Source organism: Grampus griseus (genome assembly GCF_964374135.1).
Source record: "Grampus griseus genome assembly, chromosome: 9".
Classification (NCBI taxonomy): Eukaryota; Metazoa; Chordata; class Mammalia; order Artiodactyla; family Delphinidae; genus Grampus; species Grampus griseus.
This window is the reverse complement of record NC_139003.1, coordinates 46,146,925-46,172,558: the sequence shown is the minus strand read 5'-3', so window position 1 is coordinate 46,172,558 and position 25,634 is coordinate 46,146,925. Positions and strand designations below refer to the sequence as shown.

At 39.4% G+C, this 25,634-nt stretch overlaps 2 protein-coding genes across 3 annotated transcripts in view; one reads left to right on the top strand and one right to left on the bottom strand.

Annotated features, from left to right (window-relative positions):
* Positions 1-7,150: 7,150 nt before the first annotated feature.
* On the bottom strand, positions 7,151-18,472 carry FKBP14 (FKBP prolyl isomerase 14). Of its 2 annotated transcripts, none has more exons than XM_082661912.1 (4): positions 18,130-18,472; positions 15,197-15,348; positions 12,264-12,391; positions 7,151-9,419 (listed from the first exon to the last, which is right to left on the bottom strand). In XM_082661912.1, exons 1-4 carry the CDS (start codon positions 18,324-18,326, stop codon positions 9,261-9,263), a joined length of 636 nt encoding a protein of 211 aa, XP_082518038.1. In that variant the 5' UTR covers positions 18,327-18,472; the 3' UTR covers positions 7,151-9,260. The 2 variants fall into 2 exon arrangements, with proteins under 2 accessions (XP_082518038.1, XP_082518039.1); XM_082661913.1 differs by lacking the exon at positions 18,130-18,472 and adding an exon at positions 15,520-15,661.
* Positions 18,473-20,439: 1,967 nt separating this feature from the next.
* Positions 20,440-25,634, top strand: part of PLEKHA8 (pleckstrin homology domain containing A8) — a 71,997-nt gene continuing 66,802 nt past the window's right edge. The window contains exon 1 of the mRNA XM_082661956.1: positions 20,440-20,659. Coding sequence (XP_082518082.1) covers positions 20,620-20,659 — 40 coding nt within the window. The 5' untranslated portion in view covers positions 20,440-20,619. The remainder of the gene's footprint in view (positions 20,660-25,634) is intronic.

The window sequence follows — 25,634 nt, the reverse complement described above, 5'->3', positions numbered from 1 at the left end:
CTGTTTTGTTTCCCTCCTTTTTACCATGTATAGTTCAGGAATTGCCTCCAAGCAGAAAACTGGGATAATTGTAGCTCTTATCTCATTTGTTTCCTTTCTCTTGAGAATCACAGTCCTGCTCTGCCAGTTGCTCATTGGTTCTCCAATGTCTGACAAAATTTGTTTCATATATTTTGCCCAGTTTTCTAGTTGTTCCCAATAGGAGAGCAAGTCCTATAGCAATTCTTCCTTCATGGGCAGATGTGGAAGGCAAGGAACACTAATCTTAATGCCCGTAAGGAACCAAATGTCCTGGTACAACTAGAGTCATTATTTTAAGAACTGAAAATGCATAGTTTACTTATAGAACTTCTTCAACATACTGATATAACAAGAAACATTTATTGGACACCTGTATCAGGAATTGCACTATTGCTACAAAGGTGAAAAAGGCATATCAGTCCTACCTCTCAAGAAGTCAGGGGCAAGCAGGGAAATTAATTAAGTATAGAAGTAATATATGCATATATTGTATGTTGCTGTCAGGGTAACATAAGAGTTATGCATAGATAAATACATTAATCTAGCATGTTGGGAAATATAAACAAGTTTAAAAGATGATCATAAACGAGGGTTACCCAAACCTAGACCACTTAAAAAAATACATTGATGATGATTTTGCCTTTTCTTCTAACCAGTGTTATTTATTGTCTAAAGAACCCAATGCAGTAATTTTGAGGAGCCGAAGTACATGTAATTGAGAAATGCCTTTAACACATTGCATATAGAGATATTTTCCACTTAGTACTTCTTTTAGTGTGTAATTATAGCAGGAGGAAAAGGATCTGTCATTGGGCAACTCTCATGGGGATGAATGACAGACAATATTATGTGAATGAGACACTTATGTATGGGCAAGAAAGCCTCTGTAATTGCCTTGTATGTAATCTTATGAGAACCAAAGAAGGGAGCTGACAGGAAACCATGGGAAAATGAGAAGGAAAAGCACTAGTCAAGATTAGTCAGCCATCTGCCTTAATCCTATGACAACCATGTTTAAGAGGTTAGTTTTCTGAATTTGGTTACCATGGTAACAAACCTTTAAAATGCCCTTAAAACAATTTACAGAATTATTGTGCATGTTGAGTATAGGCAACACTGAGAGATTGTAAGTATTCAAATCTATTTAAAAATTATTTTTAAAATTTAAATGATCAATCAAGTCCTTTAGGTATGTACTTTAGACAACGATAAACTGTATTTTAGCAAAAAGGTGTAAAATCCTACTCATATAATTAGGTGATGGGTTTATCAGTTCAGTTATTCGAATGTGTGGTTTCAATGAGTGGCTCCTATTTAATTTTAAATAACAGTTCATGAATGTTCTGGACCTGGTTTCAGAAACAAATTATCATATATGCTTTACATTCATTGCTGCACCTCTAGGAATCATTCATGCGTTTAGCCAACTGTACAGATAATTTAAAGGACAATTGCTAAAACTTCATCTTGTGATCATCAAAGGGCAGACTAGAAGATTCTCTGATCAGACGTAGCAGTTTCAACCCAATCCTTTCTTGCTGATATGTTTTCCTAGTTTACATGTGTAGAAAAGGTTCACCTTATGCTATGTACGGTTTTAAAATAGGGCTTGCTTTTAATATTCTAGTGACACCTGAGGCCACCTTTTAATAGATGAAAGCTTATTTTGAATTGTAAATGTTGAGCTTTTTATGTTGACAATTTTAACACCACTGCTCACTTGAGATAATATATGACTTTATCAGAAGTTACTATTAGTTGTTTTCCAATTCTTCAGAAAAAACAAGGTCTGGTCTAAATTGCTGTAGGAATTTTAGGTTCAGTTAAAGGAAGACTTCCTTCATGCTATAAGTGATTATAAAATGATTTCACCTATTGAGAGAATGTGTGAAGTTTCTGACTCTAGAGAAAGAGTATTTTGTTTTGGGTGCTCTTCTGTGTTCTATAAAAGACCAAAAAACTGGCATTATTTCGTTTCTTGTTGGATTAATTTCAGAGAATTGAGAATAATCTAGACATAGAGAGATATTTTAGTTTTTAAATTCTTGATTATTCTTTACCCTCCATTCCACCGACTTTCTACCTTAATCATAAACCAAGTTCCTAGGTTTTTACTATTCTTAATAAATCTCTTATACCATTGGTTCTAGCTCTTACATTTGCAAAGGATTTGACTTTTTGCATATGTAGAGTGATTTATTCCTTAGAGCTGGAATCTGCGTTTGGTTCTAGTTGAATTTCAAAAAGCACTTCTCATATATATTTTTAATTTATTTTTGGCTGCACTGGGTCTTCGTTGCTGCACGCAGGCTTTCTCTAGTTGTGGCGAGCGGGGGCTACTCCTCAATGTGGTGCGCGGGCTTCTCACTGCGGTGGCTTCCCTTGTTGCGGAGCACAGGCTCTAGGCGCGTGGGCTTCAGTAGTTGCAGCGCGTGGGCTCAGTAGTTGCGGCACACAGGCCCTAGGGGTCGTGGGCTTCAGTAGTTGTGGCTCTCGAGCTCTAGAGCGCAGGCTCAGTAGTTGTGGCGCAAGGGCCTAGTTGTTCCGCGGCATGTGGGATCCTCCTGGACCAGGGATTGAAACCATGTCCCCTGCATTGGCAGGCGGATTCTTAACCACTGCGCCACCAGGGAAGTCCCACACTTTTCATATTTTTTGAAACAAAAATTAAAAGCAGAGATTATTTTACCATGATATGAATTTATCAGATCATTGATTTTTCTTTACCCTGAATATAAAGAAAGGATTGAGCTTTAAAAATTATTAGAACATTTCCAGAATAGCCAAATACATAGAGAGTATAGACTGGTAGCTTAGGGGATGCGGGGAAAGTGGGCAGTAACTGCCAATGGGTATGGGGGTTTCTTTTGGGGATGATGAAAATGTTCTAAAATTGTGGTAATGTATGCATAAGTCTGTGAATGTCCTAAGATTTATTGAACTGTAAAAAAAAAATCAGTGTACTATAAATTAATTCTTATAAAAAATGAAAAAAAATACCCCACGTCAAAAAAAATTTTTTTGAAAACCAAACAACATTGCCCAGTTCAGGGGAGATAGGTGAATGATAAGAGTTAATAGTTTTAAAGAATTATTGCCATAGTAGTAAAATGTTTGAAAAAAATTCCAGGGCGTAGAGTTGATTTACTGTTCAGTCTTAATGTGAGAATCAATTAACTTTAGTAGGCTGTTTTTAATTTTCTTTAAAGACTATGATTCGAAACAGAAAACCTGCGCTTCCCTGGTGGCGCAGTGGTTGAGGGTCCGCCTGCCGATGCAGGGGACACGGGTTCGTGCCCCGGTCCAGGAAGATCCCACATGCCCCAGAGCGGCTGGGCCCGTGAGACATGGCCACTGAGCCTGCACATCCGGACCCTGTGCTCCACAGCAGGAGAGGCCACAACAGTGAGAGGCCCGCGTACCGCAAAAAAAAAAAAACAAAACAAAACAGAAAACCTGGAATACTACTGTACGTGGCATGACATTTTGTAAAAGATTATATATTATAAAATGTAGCCAAAATAGTGCAAGGAAAAACTTGGAGAGAACAATTCTGCTGGGAGGAAATCTGGCCATTCAAATGAGGATTTCATTGCAAGATCCTCTTTAAGTTCTTCCCTATTTTCCCACAAGTAAAATGCTGTCTCTTATTTTAGGGCAAATCTCCCGTACTTGTACTACTCCTCTTCTTGGTTATTCTACACAATTATAATTACCCATTTTATTAAATTTAGCTATTAACTTAAGAACCAACTTTTAAAAATCTAGGATGTCTCAAAGAGAACATATACTGCACAAAACAGCTGCACAACAATTCCAGGAGACGTGATCACAAGGGCAAAGAACCAACAATACATGGTTGAATGTTATAATGTCCTACTCTCCTACCCAGAGGTAAAAATTAAACTCAGAGTTATATTAACACAAAATGCACTCCGACAGAGTAAGTCCAACAAATGAATGAGAAAATGCTATAAGAAATTGGAACTAAACCCCAAAGGATCTCCCTACCCTTCCTTCATTCTTTATAATAATGAAAACTATCCCTCAATACCTCAATTTACATTGTGCATGGAATTGTTTTTACTGTAACTGTTTACCGAAGAGGAAATTATCTTTATCCTACTGCCGCCTGGAATTCTAAATTAATAAAAGGACTTGTAAATTCCCAGAAATCCCCAAGTGGAATATAATTTACCTGTTATTAGGGACCAAGGGAACAGCATTCACTTTACTCTGGATTTTTAAAATAAGACCTCAGCTAACATCTCATGTCATTTGCTTTTAGATCATAAAATAAAATGGACGGTAGTCTAGCTCACAGGCACTTAGATTGGCTTTGTAAATTATTGGCTGACTCATACTCACTAAAGGCATCCATTTTATGCCAGAGGCTTTATTAGCAGTCCAGGGACACAAAGAACTGGTAAACAAAGGAATCCACAGACACCATGCTGCGTGTTGCAGATCTCTGGGAATCTTCCAACAGTTTTTATCCTTTCCCTAAAAATAATCTGTGCATATCAAAAGGAGCCACTTAACCCCTTGGCAACCCTCAAGCTAAAGGGATAAAAAAAAAAGATTATTGTTGGTTTTACGTGGAGAACTACTAGGAAATTTTACCTAAATTATAAGTGAAACACAGAAAATTGAGCAAAGTAGAGGATGACAGACCCCAAATTGACAAAAAGGAAGTTTGACTTCTTCCGCAGTAAAGAAGTTTCCAGAGAGAGGAAATCATGTACTAGAGAGAGCATTTCAATGGCTATGTTTGGTACAAAACTACACACACACACACACACACACACACACACATATACTATATACATACACATACTTTATACATACAGTTTATAGTTTATATACAGTATATAGTTTGCCCTATATATATATATATATATATATATACACACATATATACATCTCTATATTTTTAAGAGAATAGTTTCATTTTTTCTAAATCTCAACTGTATATTCTTCTAAAGGGGTGGGTTGTAGATAATTCTGAAAAAATAATATAGAAGAATAATTGGGGGAAAGTCTGGAGCTCTTTTCTCGTTTCTCATAGAGAAGATGTTCACAAAATAGATTTACTGACCATCTAACTTTCTGCTGTAAGAATTCATAGTCATAAAAAATTTCTAGCCCTGGGGAAAATGGTTTCTACACACAACTTATCCTTTAACTGTATATTCATTTTTAGGCACAATTAGTTGTCCCAATGCCCAATGTTTTCCAGAATGCAGAAAAGAATATTCGTAGAAGAGAAAAACATAGGAGACTGTATATTCAAGGGCAGAGAATTAGTGAAGTTAATTGTCTCTCAATTTAAGGTTTTTAGACCACCTGCATCGGTATCATCTATCAAGTGGGTTAAAATGCAGATTCATGAGCCCAATCCACAAATTAATCAGAATTTCTGGGGAAAGGGTTAGGAATCTGCAGTTTTAACACATATCCCACATGATTGTAGTGTACACGAAATTTGAATCACTACTACATTTCTGTAGCCTTTAGGAACCAAAGCATGCCTCTCACTGTATTTGAAGAAGACTGAGCTATGAATCCAATGTTTGTTAAGGTCTCTTTCTCCTATTAGTCTGGAGCAAGGAGAGGGAGGTTGCAGAGGCAAAGCTGAAAGCAGAGGCAAAATAATATTTTAAAGAGAGAAAAGAATTTACCTTCACATAAAGACTCCAAACCCATATGTAAGAATGTATGGGTTTCATTGTCCTAAAAGGGAATATGCAAATCCTACTAAAAAGAATGCTATAGATATTAAGAAATAGAAGTACTATAATTTTAATGTTTTCAAATGGGCATATTAATTTATATTCATGATTGACATTTTAGATTTCAATTCAAACTAAAGTGGGTAAGAAACAAAACCAAAACAAAACAAAACTCTTACGCCCAAGTGTTTTGCATCTCTGGAAAATAAGTCCCTTGTTATTTTTTCCCAGAGTTATTATTATAATGACAATTTGCTTTTGTTTTTTAATTGAAGTATAGATTTAGAATATTGTGTTAGTTTCAGGTGTACAGCTAAGTGATTTAGTTATATATATTTTCTGATTCTTTATTTTTCATTATAGGGTTATTACAAGATAGTGAATATAGTTCCCTGCGCTATACAATAAATCCTTGTTTATCTGTTTTATATGTAGTGGTGTGTATCTGTTAATCCCATACTCCTAATTTATCCCTCCCTGCCTTCCCCTTTAGTAACCACAAGTTTGTTTTCTATGTCTGTGAGGCTGTTTCTGTTTTGTATGTAGATTCATCCTTATTATTTTTAGATTCCACTTATAAATGATATCATATAATATTTGTCTTTCTCTGTCTCAGTATGATAATCTCTAGGTTCAATCAGACAATTTGCTTTTTTAACAAGAGGTGAGAACGTGTTATTTTTTCCCATAACATTTCACCAAGTTCCTTCTTCTCTTGTAGTTTCCAAACAACACTGGGAAATCACCCATATCCTCAATTCAGTGGAGAGACAGCATACTGATATCTAAATAGCATTACAGGTGTAAGCAATATCGTATATCAAATAAGATAAGAGGTACAAATTCATTTCCACAAGGAAAGATTCAAATGGCTAGTCACCCATCTGAATCAGAAATCATTCTTTCCTGTTATTTTTATGGCAACCCAGAATTTCACTTAATTACATAAGGTATTTTATAGCACTAATTTACTCAGTAGGCATTAATCGTCATAATGTCCACCTGTGACACACAATAAACTCCTAAACCAAAACAATAATAATTACCACCCAAACAAAGCAAAACACCACATACACCTCTCCACTACCAAAAAATTCACCATTAACTATTGCCCTCAATGTTCAAGGTTTGATGCTTATTTCAAAACAATTTAAACCACACCACAGCTTTCCTTACACATATATCTAAACAGAGTGAATAACCAGAGACACATTCAAAATGTCACCATACCCCTGTCCTCTCATTACCTGTCCATTTTCCTCACTTAATTTCAACATAAAACCTAGAGTAACAGTTAAGAAAATCAATAAAGCTGCTGAGGAAATTGAGACTTGAAGAATTTTTCACAAAACCAATTATTTCCCAAATAAACTTTATTTTGAAAAGAATACCACAACAGAGTTGTATAAATTTAAATATGACACATCTTAGCAGTATTACTGAGTCAAATTATATACAAGTGAAGTCACAGTTCATGTCTGATTATTCTTACGAATGAAAAGGTGCAGAGATGCAGCTAAACTAAAAAGGCAGGTAACATAAAAACAACCATAACCTATTTATATATTGTCATTTCATACTTGTGTCTAACTATTTAGGGGGGAATTGATCCAAATTCACACAAGATAAAGAAACATGCTATCTGAATAACCAAAATTCTTTTTACTTTACTTGTTCTACCACAGACAGCATCATCAGTAATGTTTATACAAAATAGCACCCCAGGACAAGCTACTTTCTTTCTCCCAATAATACAGACCAAAGCTTTCTGTATTGTGGCTTATAACACCTCCAGGTTGAGGAAAACAGCAGTGACAACTTAAGACTTTTCTAAATATAGGTGATTTCATCAGACAAAGGTGTTATTTATGTTCTTCTCAAGAACTTTATGTTTTAGTGACGAAAATGTCAATATATAATTGGTGAAAGTAGTCTATATATGATGTAGTAATTGTTCATAAGTATTAAAAAAAACAACAAAAACCTAGAGGTAAACAGGAATGAAAGGACTAAGACACACACCTGGACCCTCTCACCCCTAGGTTTTTTGAGGCAATTCAGTGTTCACCCCAAGATTATTCAATGAAACCAGAGCCATTTCTGGATCATGGGAATTCAAAAGCACCATAAACAGCCAGTTAACTATCTTCAAAGGATAAGGACCCAGAGACAAAAAACAGAGTTGACTGCTAGGAGAGCAAACTGAAGAGGGAATTAGGCCCAATGAATTCAAAGAAAATTTTTACTTTTTCAAAAGTAGAGGGCAGTAGAAACATACTTAACTTGGGGACAGAAATCTGGTTCTATAAGTTAGTTGTTGACCTTGGGCACAACAGTCAGTCTCTCTTAATGACAATTCCCTCATCTATAAAATAGGTACATTAAGATCTATCCTCTTTTTTCCATAGGCTTCAGACTAATGAGAATCAGACAATGATGCACTTGAGATCACTTTGTAAACTTATAAAGGATTCTTCTTAGCAAATGGAGATCTGGGCACTTTTTTAAAGTATTAAGGAAAAATTCCAATTTAAGATAAAATTATAAAATCATCAACTTTTTGATCCAGGATAGACCTGTATTCAGTAGTAGCTGCTGTGGGTCTGCCTCATTTTTTTGATGAGTCAGAAATAGGAAAATTTTTATTGTATTACTCATCTCTCTTATAAGACAATGTTACTATAGTATAATACATTAGTTATAGTCTTTGTTAATTAAAGAACCAGGAAGGGTGATCTTCCAGCCTTAAAAAGTAAACACTGACTCAATACAACTCTTTACCTCCTCTACAATACTTTGACACATTTTATTAGGAAGAAATAAACACATAAATAATTTGTTCTATTAATCACAATAGGTCATTCATCACTAGGAACTTAACCTTATTGTAGCTTAAATCCCAGGCAGAATATTTCAATGTAAACATATTTATAAATTATGAACTTTACTCATTGCAGCTTTGCACATCTCCTCAGTAAAGCAGTAACTCTTAAACATAGAGCTCAACAACCATTTTCCCCTTTTCCTCAAGCAGAGACTCAAAGGCACTTACAGACACACTTGTTTCATTACAACATGAAAATAATAAGCCTTGGGCTATTGCAAAAGGCTTTTCAAATATCAGCATCTAACTTGGAGAAAACAGAGGGAAGAAGAAACAGAGGGTGCTGATTTGTGCTATAACCTGATCTTATGTTGGGCGTGCACCCAGTGGCAATATTTTAAAATTACAAGTAAGCAGGTAAAACATAAGGCTTCATATGTAAAAGTGGAAAATGGTCCAGAAGTCTTCTATTCAAAGACAAATCAATTTTTTCTTCCTAATAACCTACCAGAAAGAAATGGGTGCTTAGAAGCCCTAAGGGGTTCTTCTAATAATATTCAGAAAAATATATAAAAATAAAAACCAAAGCATGAACAGAACATAGTTAACAAATAAGACTTTCTTTCAAGATGGTTACCCTCTCTTTTAAGGATGGATGCTATATAAAATGGGCAGCCGTGTGTCTATAATTCATCATGTTTATATGTAAATTCTCTGGCAGATATAAATCCATCTTTGTCTTCATCTTCTTTATCAAAAATATCCTCCACCAAAACATCATGATGACTTTCATTCACCACTGCACCATGCTTTTCAAACTCCTTCTTTAAATATACTTTAACCTACAAAATAATGGGTCACATTAATAATTCTAATTCATAGGACACCCACATCGAGCCAATCAGTATCATAGACTGGACGGATAGTGCATTTAGTTATATATAACAACTACTAAACAACTACCTTAGGATATATTTCTAATGATAGTAAAAGAATTATAAGGAATTTTTCCCCTTAAAAGCTGTTGCTATAGTGCTACAGTAGAGACACAAAATATTGCTCAGAGGCAAAGATATGGCTTATATCATGGGAAAAACACACAGTGAAAGCATATTACATGTTCTTTTTTTTTTTTTATATTACGTGTTCTTAATCCGAGTCTAAATAAAGCCAAGCATTTGAAAGACTGCTATCTTTCAATCCACCAAATTATCCAGATCTTGTTTTCTAAGAAGGGTCAGAATTCCAGATATTTCTCTTAAAATCAGATTAAATGATGGCCTTTTTAAATTTTAAGTAGGCGTCTGGGAATAGTACCTGCTGTGGACTGGCTGTAATCACGCCACATGACCTTCCGATCTCAGAAATTAAAGCAAAATCCAGCCTGATGAGTATTTAAGACTAAAAGTTTCCATTTTTATACAGATATTTAAATATATAAACAAAATATTGCCCTCAGTTACCTACTAGATTCACCATAATGCAATTCAACCTATATTTTCATTTTGAATCATATCCCTATTATTCCTCTGTTAGATCAGCACTTTCAAATCTTCTCTCCTCCCCCTACCACCAACATGCAAACATATAGTGTGTATTTATTTTTAAGATTAAGGGGATTTAATGCCGTTGTTAAAAAGCGGGGGCGGGGGCTGCTTCCCTGGTGGCGCAGTGGTTGAGAATCCGGCTGCCGATGCAGGGGACACGGGTTCGTGCCCCGGTCTGGGAAGATCCCACATGCTGCAGAGCGGCTGGGCCCGTGAGCCACGGCCACTGAGCCTGCGCGTCCAGAGCCTGTGCTCCGCAGCAGGAGAGGCCACAACAGTGAGAGGCCCACATACCGCAAAAAAAAAAAAAGGGGGCGGGGGGCAGTAATAATGAAACTCTATGGACTAATGTAGAGCACGTCTCCAGGGTATATTGTGTAAATAAAGTGAGATGTCAAACAGTATGTATAGTATGCTACTTCTTGTGTAAGCAAGGGGGAAATAAGAATATATATTCATGCTTGCTAGTATTTGCATAAAGAAACACTGGAAGGGTTTGTTAGAAACTAGTAAAACTGGATATGAAGGGGGAGGTCACATGGTAGAAGAGGATGTGGGTGGGAGAATGACTTCTTAATAAATCTTTTTATATTGAATTTTTTTTTTTTTTTTTTTTTTTTTTTTGGGTACGCGGGCCTCTCACTGTTGTGGCCTCTCCTGTTGCGGAGCACAGGCTCCGGACGCGCAGACTCAGTGGCCATGGCTCATGGGCCCAACCGCTGCACGGCATGTGGGATCTTCCCGGACTGGGGCACGAACCTGTGTCCCCTGCATCAGCAGGCGGACTCTCAACCACTGCGCCACCAGGGGAGCCCTGAATTGATTTTTTTGAACCATGTGAATGTTTTTTATTCAAGATTTTTTTAATGAAAGGGAATTCAAATTTATCTTCGATAGAAAAAAGTCCATGACTGATAACACTCTGAGTTGTTATGAATTTAGTAGCTGTGGATCATGACCCTGCGGTTTATAACAACATGTCTTAACACTTAATCATTGGGACTTCCCTGGTGGCGCACTGGATAAGAATTCGCCTGCCAGTGCAGGGGACACGGGTTTGATCCCCAGTCTGGCAAGATCCCACATGCTGCAGAGCAACTAAGCCCGTGCACCACAACTACTGAGCCTGCGCTCTAGAGCTCACGAGCCACAACTACTGAAGCCCACATGCCTAGAGCCCGTGCTCCACAGCAAGAGAAGCCACTGCAATGAGAAGCCCATGCACTGCAACGAAGAGTAGCCCGCCCCCCTTGCTGCAACTAGAGAAAGCCCGCGCGCAGCAACAAAGACCCAACACAGCCAAAAATAAACAAATAAATAAATTTGTATTTTTAAAAAAAGACAGTCATTTCCTAGCCATTAGAATGAAATTGATGAAAGCATAAAAAGGGACTTGATTTCTGATCAGCCAAGCCAGAATGGAGAATATGGGTAGACAAAAAACATAGGGCTAGATATCTACCTCCACTTCTTTCCCCACAGAAGCCAGACTAAGACAGGTATGTGTAGCAACGGCTGCAAACACCTAAATAAATTATAGAGAGAAGTCTTCTTCCTTTCTCCTTACTCAACACCAGGACCCTGTGCGGGCTAGGAAAGGTCTCCTACTGTGGAAAATCCAGACTGGGGTCTCCTAACCTGAGCAAAACTGAGCATGTGATCGGCTTGCTGATGCTAACTGCTAGAAAATCACTATGCAACTCATTTAACAGCCAGTCTAAAGTTTTAAACAGAAACTGTCCACGTGAGATATTTTGCAGGGCATCTATGTTTCTTATATCGTAGCTCCAAAACGAGAATTGTCTTGGCAAAATAGATCTTCAAAAACTCAGGGCGAGAGCAACATACACTGAACCCTAAGCATTAAGGAGAAAAAAAGCAAAAGAATGAAAAGTCTCAATATATTTCTCTCCAAAACAATGATTTCCTATGAAAAAAAGTCAATTTTCAAAGCATCAGTGTTTAAGAAAACTTATAAATAACACTTTACACAAATAAAAATAAATTTTATTTTAAAATATATTTCTTAAAAAGTGAGCTAAAAGAAAGGAAGGGAGGAAGGGAGGAAAAAAGGAAGAGGGGGAGAGAGAGAAGGAAAGAGAGAAAGGAAGAAAGGAAGAAAGAAAAAGGAAAGATCACCTCATCTTTAGAGAGTTTCCAGTCATCATTAAGATCCATTTCTTGGAATGATTCATGGGACCTTGGTCCATTTCGAATCTCTAGGAGATCGATGTTGAATATCAGTGTACTCTCTGGAGGAATTTTACCTGACATGAAGAGAGAGAGGGGTTAAGTTTTATTAAATAGATTCCAAAGTTTTGATGATAGAAAACTTGTGGTACTGAACAAAATACTGTTTTAATTGAATTAAATAAAGAGCCTTTCTAAGATTGTCCCATATATAGAAATTACTTATAGTTTATTCAAACAAAATAAATAAGGAACAATCCAAACTATTAGATCAAAAACAATGTGTTTTTGGCTTTGCAATTAAAAATTGTTTTGCACACACACACAGATATGCCTCATGGTCTGAGTATTAAATTTCAAATATAATTAAGAGGTTACATATTATAGTCAAGAATGACTTAATGGGCTTTAGATAATTCAGAGTTAATTATAGTACAAATGATTTACTAACTTTTGGGTCAAAAAGTCCTGGCCTAGAAATACATATAGTACTGCCATTTCCACCACTGGGAGGCAGTATATAACTGAACGAGCTCTGGTTTCACACTGGGATTGAGGCTCACATCTGCCCCTCTTTAAGCCTCAGTTTTCTCATCTGGAAGCAAATTTAACACATGTTAAGGAAGTTCCATGGGAGGGGAGACATTAAAGCAAATTTCTGAGAAGGGAGATAAAAATTTTTTAAAGTGAAAAGAGCTTTGTTAAAGCCCCAGGGACCTTAAAAAAAAGCCAAACCAAAACAAACAAAAAACTTCTGGGAAACATGGACAATTTTTTTTCAATGTGTTTCTTTATAACTATATTTAACATACAGGTCCGGGTAAACATTACAAATATTTCTCAGTGCCCCACCCCCTCATCCCATTAAAGAGCATCTGTAAGCACCAAAAGAACAAAACTTACACTGTGTGCCGAAGCTTACCGTTCCAGATCTAGACAGAGAAGGGCATGCACTAGAGGTCATCGATAAAACTGGTAGCTTTCCAAAAGGAGGCATGCAAACATGGTACTAAAAAACTACAAAATTAGTGTTTAAATACGTATTAGCAGAATTAGTTTCATGGTATTCTGTTTGAAGGAAATGACTCAGATTCAGATCTCTACTTGTTATAAAATAAAATCAAGTCAAATAGAGTATGGAGAAAGAGAAATGGACTCATACTATATACATAAATATTAAAGGTGAGACAAAGATACAGGAAAGTGAAATAAATGTTTAAACATCAGAGAAACATTTTCTAGATACTTGACTTCTCTAAAAGGATCATTATTAAAATAAGAATTGAATTTTGTTAGTAAATCCTATTCTATGCATAAGATTTACATAGCAAGATCCATTTAGAATATGTAATACTTCACATATGACACCTATTTTCTTCCCAGTACACTGGGGCTAGGAAATCATAATCCCCACCTTGTAAATGGTTAAGCTTGGACTTCAGGATGCTGTGAAGTCTGTGTTTCTACTCCGTCAGAGTGGTTTTCTGTCTAGTTCTGATAACTTCTTAAAATTTTTTTTCTTTCTCATTATATAATATGTGCCCATTGTAGGGAATGTGGAAGAGACAGAACCAGAAATAAAAATAACTCCCAGAATCACTGTCCGTTATTAACATTCTTATTTATTTCCTTGTGATTCACTTTGTATGTGTATATATTTTTTCCTAATACTTACTATCATAATATATATATCTTCATTTTCTACCTTTATAACATTATATCACACATATTTTAGATGTAATTTTTAAAATCTTTAAAATGCCATTTAAAAATAACTGGGCCATATTTTATCTAGATACACCCTTTTCATTATACACTTAAGATGGTTCCATTCTTTTTGCTATTAGAAATAACAAGTGATGGACATCCCTGTTTATGAACCTTTCTCCCAATACCAGACTATTCCCTTAGGTAAGATTCTAATAAAGGAATTACAGGATACATGCATGTAAACATCTTCAGGCTTCTTGTAAATAGCCCTTTGGAAAACTGCATGGGTTCCCACCTAAACAACAGGTGTTATTGGCTGCCCTAGAACAGTTGGCACAAAGGCTCCCTGGACCAACTAGCCCACTTGCTTCTGCTTTATTAAACTCATTTCATGTCACTCCATTATTCATTTAAATAAATTATCAAAAACTTTATAAAACAACTTTAAAACAAAGATGAAAATTAACTCCCATAAGAGCTCTGTCGTGGGAGACTTCATTTGTGAGTCACACACAGCCCACATCTAAAACTGCATTTAATGCCTTAATAATCTATATTTCAAATGTTTGACTCATCAAAACAATTACGTTGAGTAGTCTTTCTTTTTGCATTGTGAAAACAAATTGGTAAGTTTCAACTGGGGAGGATAAAAAAGTCTTAGAGATGGATAGTGGTGACGCTGGCACAACAATGTGAATGTACTTAATGCCACTGAACTGTACACTTAAAAATGGTTAAAATGGTAAACATCATGTTATGGAAATAATACCACCATTAAAAAAAAACCCACCAGGGGCTTCCCTGACGGTCTAGTAGTTAAGACTCTGTGCTTCCACTGCAGAGAGCATGGGTTCGATCCCTGGTTGGGGAACTAAGATCCCACATGTCAGGTGGTGTGGCCCCAAACAAACAAACAAAACCCGCCATATTGGTGAGCAATATTAATAATAGAGTTGAGATTACAGAACGATTTTCCTTATTAGCTCAGTTGACCATTTACCTATTATGGCCTTAATTGGCCATCTCAAATGCTAATCAAGACAATTATATTTTCCTAAGATATCCAAGTCCTCTATTTACTTCTAGAAAAAAATACATAGTAGTTAGTAACTTCTATCCCTAATCCAGAGAAGAATTCTAATGCTGTAGTAAAAATGTAGAATTGTTATTACCTTTTCCTTCTTTGCCATAGCCCAAGGCAGGAGGAATGATGAGCTTTCTCTTCTCTCCTACACACATTCCCTTCAAGCCCTGGTCCCAACCTTTGAGAGCCTCCAGGATGCCCAGGGTAAACCAAATTGGCTGACCATTGTTATGTTTGTGACTACAGTAGAAAGAAAACACATTAGAACTCCTTAGTAACTTTATCATTACTTTTTTATTGCCGTGGTGTAACATTGCCACCCATGACTGATTAATTTTATTAGTTTGGAAATTAATGAAAATAGCACACATGCACATGTCAAACTCTATAGTAATTCACTTCACTTCCCACCTTTCTTGATGCAAATTTCACATAGCTGAAGTTGCTAGAGCTGGCAGAGGGAATAATAATAAAAACTCTCAGCATTTACTGTATACAGGTATTATCCTAAATGCTTTGCTTCTTTTAAGTCTAACGATGATAATATGAGATAAGTACCATTATTACCCCATTGTACAGAGGAGTGTGCCAGTATCTGACCCAACTCCAAAGTTCAAAGTCTTAATCACAAAATGATGCTGTCCCAGGAAGGCCACTAGGATGCAGAAAAGGGATAAAATAATGGAAAATGGATGAGTTTGGGAAGGAGAATGAGAAGCTAAGAATTTACTGCCAATGCTCACGGGTCCATGCCCACATGCACAGTGGAGTCAGGAGCGCAGTGTCTTATATCCTGCCTATAACCTTTCCTGATGTATAGCCTGCTGATGGCTCTGATAGGTGCAAGAGGCTGCTCTTCAACCCTGAATTCCCACTCAGACCTTGGCCTAGTTCTCTCCCCAGGCGTTTATTGTGGGGCTACGCAAGGAAGTCTGGAGAAGTGGCCCCTCAAGGACTGGGGAAGAAGGAAATGGTCAAGATATCCTGGCTTATGAGTTGGAGAGAGTCCAGCCTAAGAAAACCAACCTGCTGAGCTACTGGAGGGGCTTGTGGGCTGAGTAGTGTCTGAGCCCCAGTTAGCTCCCTCTTAGTGCAATAAGGAAAGTGTCCCATTCAAGGATATCTTGTACTTGAGAAACGGAAGTCACTCTACTAGGCTTCACGGGTACCATGGTTACTAAATCTAGGTAAAGGCCCTCACTTCTTTTCCTTAATTTCCCCCACGATCAAAGCAGCAAAATGGCAACCATAGAAAATAGGGGAAGGCTAGAAAAGAATAAAGAAAGAAGAAAGAATCTACCACGCAGCACTGCCTACAGTTTTGGCACATTTCTTGTCGTGGTAAAGGACTTAGGCTATTTACCACATAGGCTACGGGTCTCGAAATAATGAACATGCTTTATAAACTGATCATTTGATGGTACTTCTTTATAATACTGAGAGTTAGCAGGTCTGGGCCATTTACATGGAGGCTGCATGACAATATTCCCCTCTTCAGGTACTAGAACTTTAGTAGCAAAGTGCTAAATAATGTCAAGCGGTTACCACCAGGGTCCACACAGGCTTTTGGTTCTGAGACCTGAAAGAAAGCAGGCTGGGTCTAAAAAAGATCAGACTAAAAATAAAAAATGTAATTGGAAGTTTCAAATGCAAATCATAATATTGTTTACTGTCCACTGTGGCACCGGCCTTGTTGATAAAAAAAGATAGGGCTGTTGAGAATTCTATGGCATGCCCTCATCTTGGAACTTTTTGCAAAGGCTAACGGAGTTCAGAGAAGAGTGCCACTGACTTCAAAACCTCATGACAGACCAGATCGGAATGCCCAGTGAAGGTAGTTTATCAGAAAACGAGGTCTAGGAAGGGCCACGAAGCTTCACTGCTTTAGTTCACGACATTCCCCCTACCTGGGATGTCCTCCCGTCCTCATTCTCCACCAAGAAACCTCCACCCATCTTTTAAGGCCCATCTCAATTATGATCTCTGGGAAGTCATTCTCTTTCCCCATCTCTCAGAGCATGATTATGTCCAGAGTCCATTATGCTTTGTGAGCACTTTGAACATTCTGTACTTTACATCATGAGTTGTCTTCCTCCCTGCTGTAGACAGTGTTCTTCTAGAGGAGAAGACCCACTCTTAGTCATCTTTGCATCCCCAGGGCCTGACTCATTAAGGATTTGATTGATGAATAGATGAATGAATGGATGAGGATGGAGAGAAGCCACATTTTAAAATCTCCCTAGTGACAAACAAAGGGCCTAACATAAAGAAATGTTCAGTAAATACTTTTGGAATGGAATTGGAGAATCAATGCCTAATTGGAAATCATTAAACTTGTAAAAGTTTTCCATGTGCAATTTCTTTCTTTATAAAACAGAAATAGTGATAGTGTAACCACCTGAAAATCCTTCACTGTAGGTATTGAATTAATCTTCCATAACCACACCCACACCCATCAATGAAGTCTTTGAATTTCTAGAAAGAAACAAATAATGAAACAAATCGTGGTCCTGTGCCTTGACCAAAGTGGCACCTATCAGAAAGTTAGGTCAATGGACTAGCATTAACATAACCTACAACAAGCAAATAAATGATTGTATATTCTGCTCATGAAGTTGCTATGAAAAGTTTAAGTAAATTTCACCTACACCAAAATAAAAATGGAATTGAGTTAGTTTCCCTCAGGAACAAAGTTTGAGAAATGAGAATTCCTTTAAGGCTTTTCTACTTATTACCTAATTATACACCTAGATATTTCTACAGCATTTCAGAAATTCTAGTTCTAATTTTTATAATTAAAAAAATTACTGCTTTATCCTGACCACATGTTTCCGATAAGACCTTCAAAGTCCTTGTTATATAAGATTGGCTTTAAACAATTTCCTTTCTCCAAACTAAGAAATTAGATTTTTCAGTTTTTTTCAAGAGGGATAAAGCTGGTACACGCCACTGTTCCTGCCCAAGAGCTGGCATATGTGGGTGGGTTCTTTACTATTTTACCTGCAGGGTATAATTACTCACGTGGAGTGAAATAAGGAGCCGTCCTTTTCTAAGTAGCCTTCATAGTGGACCAACATCAAATCCCCTCCTTTGGTCTTGCGATGGCAGATAAACGGCTTCTGGAGCACTTCAATCTTCACTTCTGGTTCAGGGATCAGAGCCCCACTCAAAGAAGTGACTAAAAGCGTCAGGACCGCGTTCCACAAGAAAAGCCTCATGTTACCAGGGCGGGAAACAAGTTGCTACAAAAACACAAAAAGGGCCCCCCGACCTCATAGAGTTAAGGATGTAGTTGAAGACTTAAAGACAACAGCCTCTGGCAAGTTCATGACTCCCCCTTCCTAGCAGACGTGGCACATTCACCACCGACAACTTTCCCACGCACTGCGAGCTCTCCGCTAAAGAGTTAAACCCAAACCCGGCCCTTGACTGGCTCTTACAACACTGCCCCCTGGAAAGCGCGAGCTCCCGTTGGCTTGCGGTGCTGTCCCTCAGGAGCCTCTCAAGCCAATGACTCTACAACAATGTAATTTACCACCCGGCCGAGCAGGGCGGTAGCGCAGAGGCGAACCACCCGGTGAGGTCCTGGAACCCGGAGGATTACAGAATTCCACAACCTCGGACTTTGAGAGAAGGGTGGAACGCGGAGCTAAGCGGAAACTTCGACAGATTCACAGCTGTAAAGAACCCGGCCAGGGTGTGAAGTCCAAGGTCTCAGGAAAGACTCGTTTACCCTCACAGTTGGTGAGAGGCCCCCCAATAGTAATTGCTTATTATTTAACTTAGGATATGAACGATAAAGACTTTAACAGTGGTTTAGGTTTCACAAAGTGCTTTCCCGTTCTTCGTGAGCCTCTCTACACTGCCGGTAAGGCAGATTCTTATATCCCATTAAAAGATAAGTATATTTTGGCTAGGAGAGGTTAAGCGTCCTGCTTAAGGTTGTTCAGCCCCAAAAGCAACTGAGCTCCGCCATCAAACCATCTTCTGATTCATTCTACAACGCCGCATAACATTATGGCTGCTAATAATTTTAGAGGACCTTAGTGTAGAGGGTCAGTAATAGCCTCTATCAAGGATAAGGACGTGCAGACCTCCGCTTTCAAGAAGTAGTAATCACAGTTACGAGTTACACAGGCTCATCTTTCTTTAAAATTTTTAATTTTACATTTTTCGCATAATTTCAAAAGCAATACATGTTCATTGTCGATTTGGAAGAAACTGGAAAGCACTAGAGTTTCCAGTTAAAATAAAGGAGCCGAATTAAATTTGAATTAAAGGTAAACAACGAATTCATTGTTCTGTGTTTTTATTTGCTAAATCTGGTAACCTTACACTAAAGAAAAAGAAAGAAAGGAAAAAGATCTCTTGTAACGCCACCATCCAGAAATAATCATCTTAACATTTTGGTGCATGGTTTTGTGACATATGCCTAAAACAATTAGGATTCTATTGTATACTGTGTTTCGTAACCTGCTTTTACCACTGAAATCTATAGTTAACATTTTCCCTAGTCAAATATCCTTAGCACAGTCCTTTCTCACACTTTCATATGCATAGGAATCCCCCAAGAGATCTTGTTAAAATGCAAAGTTCGATTCGGGAGGTCCTGGGCTTGTGGCGAGATCCTACAATTCCGAGAAGCTCCTAGGTGATGTCAGTGCTGCCGTGCGCGGACCACACTTCCTGTAGCGAGGTTTTACAGTTTAGACAACATCTGTTTACGCTCGCTGGCCACCCACAGTATATTATCGTGAAATTCCCATCATCTCCGTACGCCTTATTGTTGGGTACCTCAATAGTCTTTAAGTGCGTAGGATTAATTAGCCTTGGAATAAGAATTGAATTCTGAAGACTAGAATCCAGGGGGCACCCTAAGGGGCCACGGTGGCTCCCAAACGTCTGGTGATGGAACCCATCTACGGCACCATTGAGTCAGGACTGTGTTGCACCGTTGTCCCAGAGGCCTTCCTCCTCCCTTCTCACCCTGCCTTTAGTCCCAAGCCTGCCTCCCAGGACTCATTTTCCCCGCGGGCCTCTCTCACTACATCAGCCATGGCGCCGGCGCCTCTAAACCCCGGGGTGGATTTTGGGAACAGACGCGCAAGCGGTGCACTGAGCATGCGCGAGCGGGCCCCGAGCTCCGTGGGTCGAGGACTCAGGTAGAGCGTCGTGGCGCCGCCAGCAACCAGCTCCTTCACTCGGGACGTTTGGGTGGCTTCAGCCGCCCCTCGGACCCACCCAGTGCCTTGACCTCCTTGAGGACAGCGCGCCGGGCCCGCCGCGCCGGGCCACCGGCCGGCTGCGTCCTCACGTGCGGAGGCCGTCACAGTGACCCCGCCCCCGGGCCCGGGATGTGAGGCCCGCAGGGTGTCCCCGCACCGGGCCTAGGCGCCGGGAGTGGCCGGCTCGGCAGCGCCGGGCAATGGCCCTGCTGCCGGTGCTCCTCGCCTCCTGGGGCCTGGGGCAGTGAGGGGGCCGGCAGGCGAGGGCAAGGTGGCCGCGGGCGCCATGGAGGGGGTGCTGTACAAGTGGACCAACTATCTGAGCGGTGAGTGGGAGGCGTGCCAGGGTTCTGGTCCTTTGTCTGAGCCGCGGGAGGGTGGCGTCGGGACGCGCCTTCAGGGGGTCGGGGTCACGGTCCCTCCTGAGACCAGAGAGGCCTGCGCGGACCGGGAATGTTTCCCCACAGCAGTTCTATGTCTCCCGTGCTATACAGACACAGCCCCCTGTAGGGGCTGGGTGAGGGCCGTAGCTTTCCTCACTTCGAGGAAAGCTAAGAAATCCTGAGATGTGGGGTGACTTGAAAGGCACGATGCCCTCGGTGGCAGCGGGAGGGAGGCGCTGATTCCCGCAGTGGGGTCCTCTGGGAGTCTCGAATTCTGGCGAAGGAGCTGGTCTCAGAAGGTTTCAAATAAATGCCAGCAGTAACCTGGAATCCCGGAGGTGAAAGGTCCTTTTTCAAACAAAGTCCCCAGAGCAAGCACTTTCCCTTTGTCACCTGCAGAGTCATCCGAGTGCAGACCAAGGTATCAGAGTTGCGTCTCAGTTCCAAAGTATGCACAAGGTTTTTGGTTTTCTCACTGGGCATTTCTTTTTGTTTTACAGACTCAGAAATTACCGTAAACTAGAACGCAAGCATTAGCAACTCTTTTCTTGTCCCGCTGAGCAGAATGGCTTAAAAATAGTATCCCACCCCCTTTCCAATTTGTGGAAGTACTTCATGTTTTGAGAAGGTCATAACTATTTTTCAGCTGCGAATATGATTCAGGACGAGCATTTTCATAAATGAGTATATAAATAAAAGCCTTCTGTGTTCTGGAAACTGTGCTAGGCACTTTTTTGAAATTAAACTTTTTATTATGGAAAATGAGGTGGGCACTTAAAATTTTAATAGCAATGTATTTGAAATGAGAAACATTCCCAGTGTCTCTTAGAGTGGCAGAGATGTATTTTCCCATCCTAGGGGACCATAGGACAGTTTTTTTTAAGGTTGTAGTGTGATCCTCTGGGGGTGTTTTAAGGACATTTGTGTCTGGGAGGAGCAGTTGGCATAGTGATTGATGAGGTTCTAGAGCACAGCCAGAAGTGCACCTGTTGGGTATACCCAGAATCTCTTCCCTATGCATAGTGTGGTTGCAAATGAGTTCTGTTTATTTTTCTTGTGATCATTAGTAGAAACTGAGTGAGGAGGGGTGTTTTAGAAGACTTGCCCTTTGCTTCAAGGACCTTCATTTGATGTCAAGAGATTGTATTTGATGTGGATGCCTCATGGCTGGACTCTGGTGAATGTCAGAGGCTAAGTTCTCTTAACCTAAAGGGAGGGTGCTTGATCAAGTAATTTGCTTTTGAGGTATCTCTAAGCTCTAAGATGTATAATCTTATGCCCTTGAATGAAATTTAGTCGCTGGTCTTGGTCTTTCCCCCCTTTCCATCACACACACCTTTTAACTTGTTTTCTTTCATCCTCAACACTCTTCCTTCTTTTGTTCCATCTCCCCTGCTCCTTTTTTTTTTTTTTTTGCCTCTTCTTTCTTCTTCTCCTCCTCCTTTATATAGAAGGTTTAGTCTCTTGGTACTGTACCTACTTCCTGGTCATGAAATATCTTTCTTTCCCCTTACTGTTTTTATGTATCCTTCAATAAAGCAAAATTTCTCTAGAAGGATCTTTTGGAATCTTTATCATGTGGTGCCTGTACCATCTGTTCTGTTGGAAAAGAGTCTACTTTTTTCTGCCCCAAGTAAGAGAAGTTAATTTTGTGAGTGATGCCATAGTGGAAGCCCTAAAGAAAAGGGGGGCTGGAGCCATTGCCAGAGATGACTGTCCTTACATCATGCTGCTTGTTCCCATGGCCCACAAGCCACCTCTCTGTGGACAAACTGTTCATAGAAGCCCATCACACTGGGTATACTTAGAATTACGGTTCAGCACATTCTCTTTCCTTAGGAGATACATTTACTTTGGAAAGGAACGGTAATAGTCTAGGAGGAGCAAATGCATTTTTGTTTCTTCCACCCTTTTATGCAAGTTAGTCTCCCCAAAAGAGCATAGTGTGAGTGTTAATGACAAGCTTTGACGAAGACATCACTAATTTTCTTCTCCTGAAGCTTGTTTTTAAAAGTAACATCTTTTTTCTTATGGTTTTGCACATAGTAATTTAAAAATACATGTAATATCAGTCTAAGTTTTTGTTCATTTTGAATTTTTCTCCGAAGGGAGTACATGACCCGTTTGTGTAGTTTATTTCCGTCATGTCCACAGCTTGATATGGGATGCCTTATGTCCAAATTTGACTGGAGAGGTTAGGGAAACAGTTTATCAGCTGATCCTTTGAATCCTTGGTGGATGTTGTTAATTTCATTCACCAGCTACTGGTGTGCTGGGCTCTGTGCTAGGCACAGGGCAAAAACAAGACAAACACTGCTCCTGCCTTTCTTGAGCTTACAGTCTGGTGGGGGAGACAGACATTCATTGGATACATGGTTGGAAGCAAGTTCCAAGTGTGTGTGATTTGAGGGGAGAGGATGAGAGAGGCTAGTCTGTGTCGCTGGGTAAGGCTTCACTGAGGAAAAGATTTAAGCAGAGCCTGAAGGATAAACAGAAGCTGGGTAGGTGGTGAGGCCATAGCAGAAGTGCAGTGGGAGGCTATAAGGAAAAACTTTTTAGGCTCGGGGAATGTCAGTGTGAAGGCCCTAAAGCAGGAAAAAAACTGGTAAGTGTAAGGAAAGGAAAGAAGACCCACATGGCTGGAGAGCTGAGAAGAGGCTCCAACAAGACTGCAGGGATGGAGGGCAGGCCTGAAATTGCAGGACCCCATAGCCTGGTTTAAACACTGTGGAGTGATTGTGCATGCACGTGCATGTGTTTGCGTGTGTGTAAGAGAGAAATGGTGAGATTGTTTAAAAGCTCATTTTGGTTACATTTATTGTATTTTGCCAAATACTGTAGTTATTTTGTGAGCTTCTCTTGCCTCTTGAGTTAAACTGTTAGGTATCAATTACTGAAAGTTGGAAACATCCATCAAGCCCTGAGAATAGCAGCATCTAAATTGCTCGCATGAGTGTGCTGCTAAAATACAGAAAGAGAAAGGAAGAAAAGTCTCTTTTCCCTAATCTATTAGGCAAACTCAGGTACCCTGTGCTCCATCAGAGGAAAAGGAAAAAGAAAAAGAGCTTCTGTGTATTTTCTTCAACATGCTGAGCCATCCTTCCTTTTGTGCAGTAGAACATTGGATATTCTGGGATTTAGTGTCCAGCCCTCTCTTCACATATTAGAAGATTAAGCCCGGAATGGAAAGGGGGTGGATTAAACATTTTACAAACACCTGCATTGTATGAGACATAACGCTAGGCACTGTAAGTTTGTTATTTGTATCTTTCAAGCCCTAAAAGTTAGTCAAGGGGTATTATACCTGCTTGGTTATACGTTAATGCTCTATACTAGAACACTAGTTGAGTCAAAGAGTCCTAAAGTCTAGTGCCGGCTGCCACTGCCAGCTGCAGTCACTTTATCATTCTGAGCTTGAGTATCTTCCTCCATAAAAGTGATGAGATGTACCCATTAATAATTGTAAGAATAGTAAAAAAACAAAACCAAAAAAAAATACTTAACACTTCTAATGTTCTCGGCACTATTCTAAATATTTTACATGGATTAACTCATTTAATCTTTGCAGTAATTTTAGGAAGCAGTTGCCTTTATTATTCCCATTTTCCAGATGAAGACATTGAGGCACAGAAAGGTGGAGGAAGGAACTAGCCCAAGGTTGCACAGTTAGTAAGTGGCTCCAGTGTCTGTTTTCCATTCATTACATAATACTTGTAAAGGTCCTTCCTGCTTGATCGTTATATAATTCTAGCTGATTCATAATGTGCCTATATTTAAAGTATGTCGACCTAGAATAGCAGACTTTATTTGGGGGTGGGAGGTGGGGAGGAATTCAGGAGTACGGAGGACTTTGCCTGGTGTTGTGCATATGTTTTGTCACAATGAAATTTTCTGAGCTGTGCTCTGAGCTTTCTACTTTCAGTTTTAGGTCCCTTTCCTGCCCACTCAGCACACAGGAGGGCTTCTGCCATGAGCTCTAGCCGGTTGCAGGCTTCTTGGGCCCTTCCAGTGCAGTAAAACACAAGCACATTGCAGCACTGCATTCCAAAAATAACAAAAGCTTGCATCATGCTCACCAGATGGTTGTCTAAGGAGGTGCTATAATTTTGCTTACCCCCCCAGGTGGAAGAAGGTGATGCTTGTTCATATATGTTTGTACTGTGTAAACAGTGCCAAGAGGCCATCTGGAATGTGAGTGATTCAGAGCAAGATTCTCATGGTCTCACAACCACTAGTCAACCTTTTTTTTTTTTTTTTAACATCTTTACTGAGATATGAATTAACCTCTCATGAATTTCACCCATTTAAATAAAATATACTAGTCAAGGGCTTCCCTGGTGGCACAGTGGTTGAGAGTCCGCCTGCCGATGCAGGGGACACGGGTTCGTGCCCCGGTCCGGGAAGATCCCACATGCCGTGGAGCGGCTGGGCACGTGAGCCTTGGCCACTAAGCCTGCGCGTCCGGAGCCTGTGCTCCACGACGGGAGAGGCCACAACAGTGAGAGGCCCACGTACCGCAAAAAAAAAAACACACAAAAAAAATTAAAGTATATTAGTCAATGGTTTTTAATATATTTACAGTGTATAACCATCACCACAATCAATTTTAAAACATTTGCATTATCCTAAAAAGAAATACCCATTATCAACCATTCCCCCCACCCACTCTTGCCCTTGACAACCACTAATTTGTCTGTATAAATTTGCCTATTCCAGACATTTCATATAAATGGAGTCATACATTATGTGGTCTTTTGTGACTGGCTTCTTTTACCTACTGTGATGTTTTTTTGGATTCATCAGTGTTGTAGCATGTATCAGTACTTCATTCCTTTTTATTAACAAATAATTTTCTATTGTATGTATATATCATTTTGATTGTTCATCAACTGATGAACATTTGGGTTGCTCCATTCTT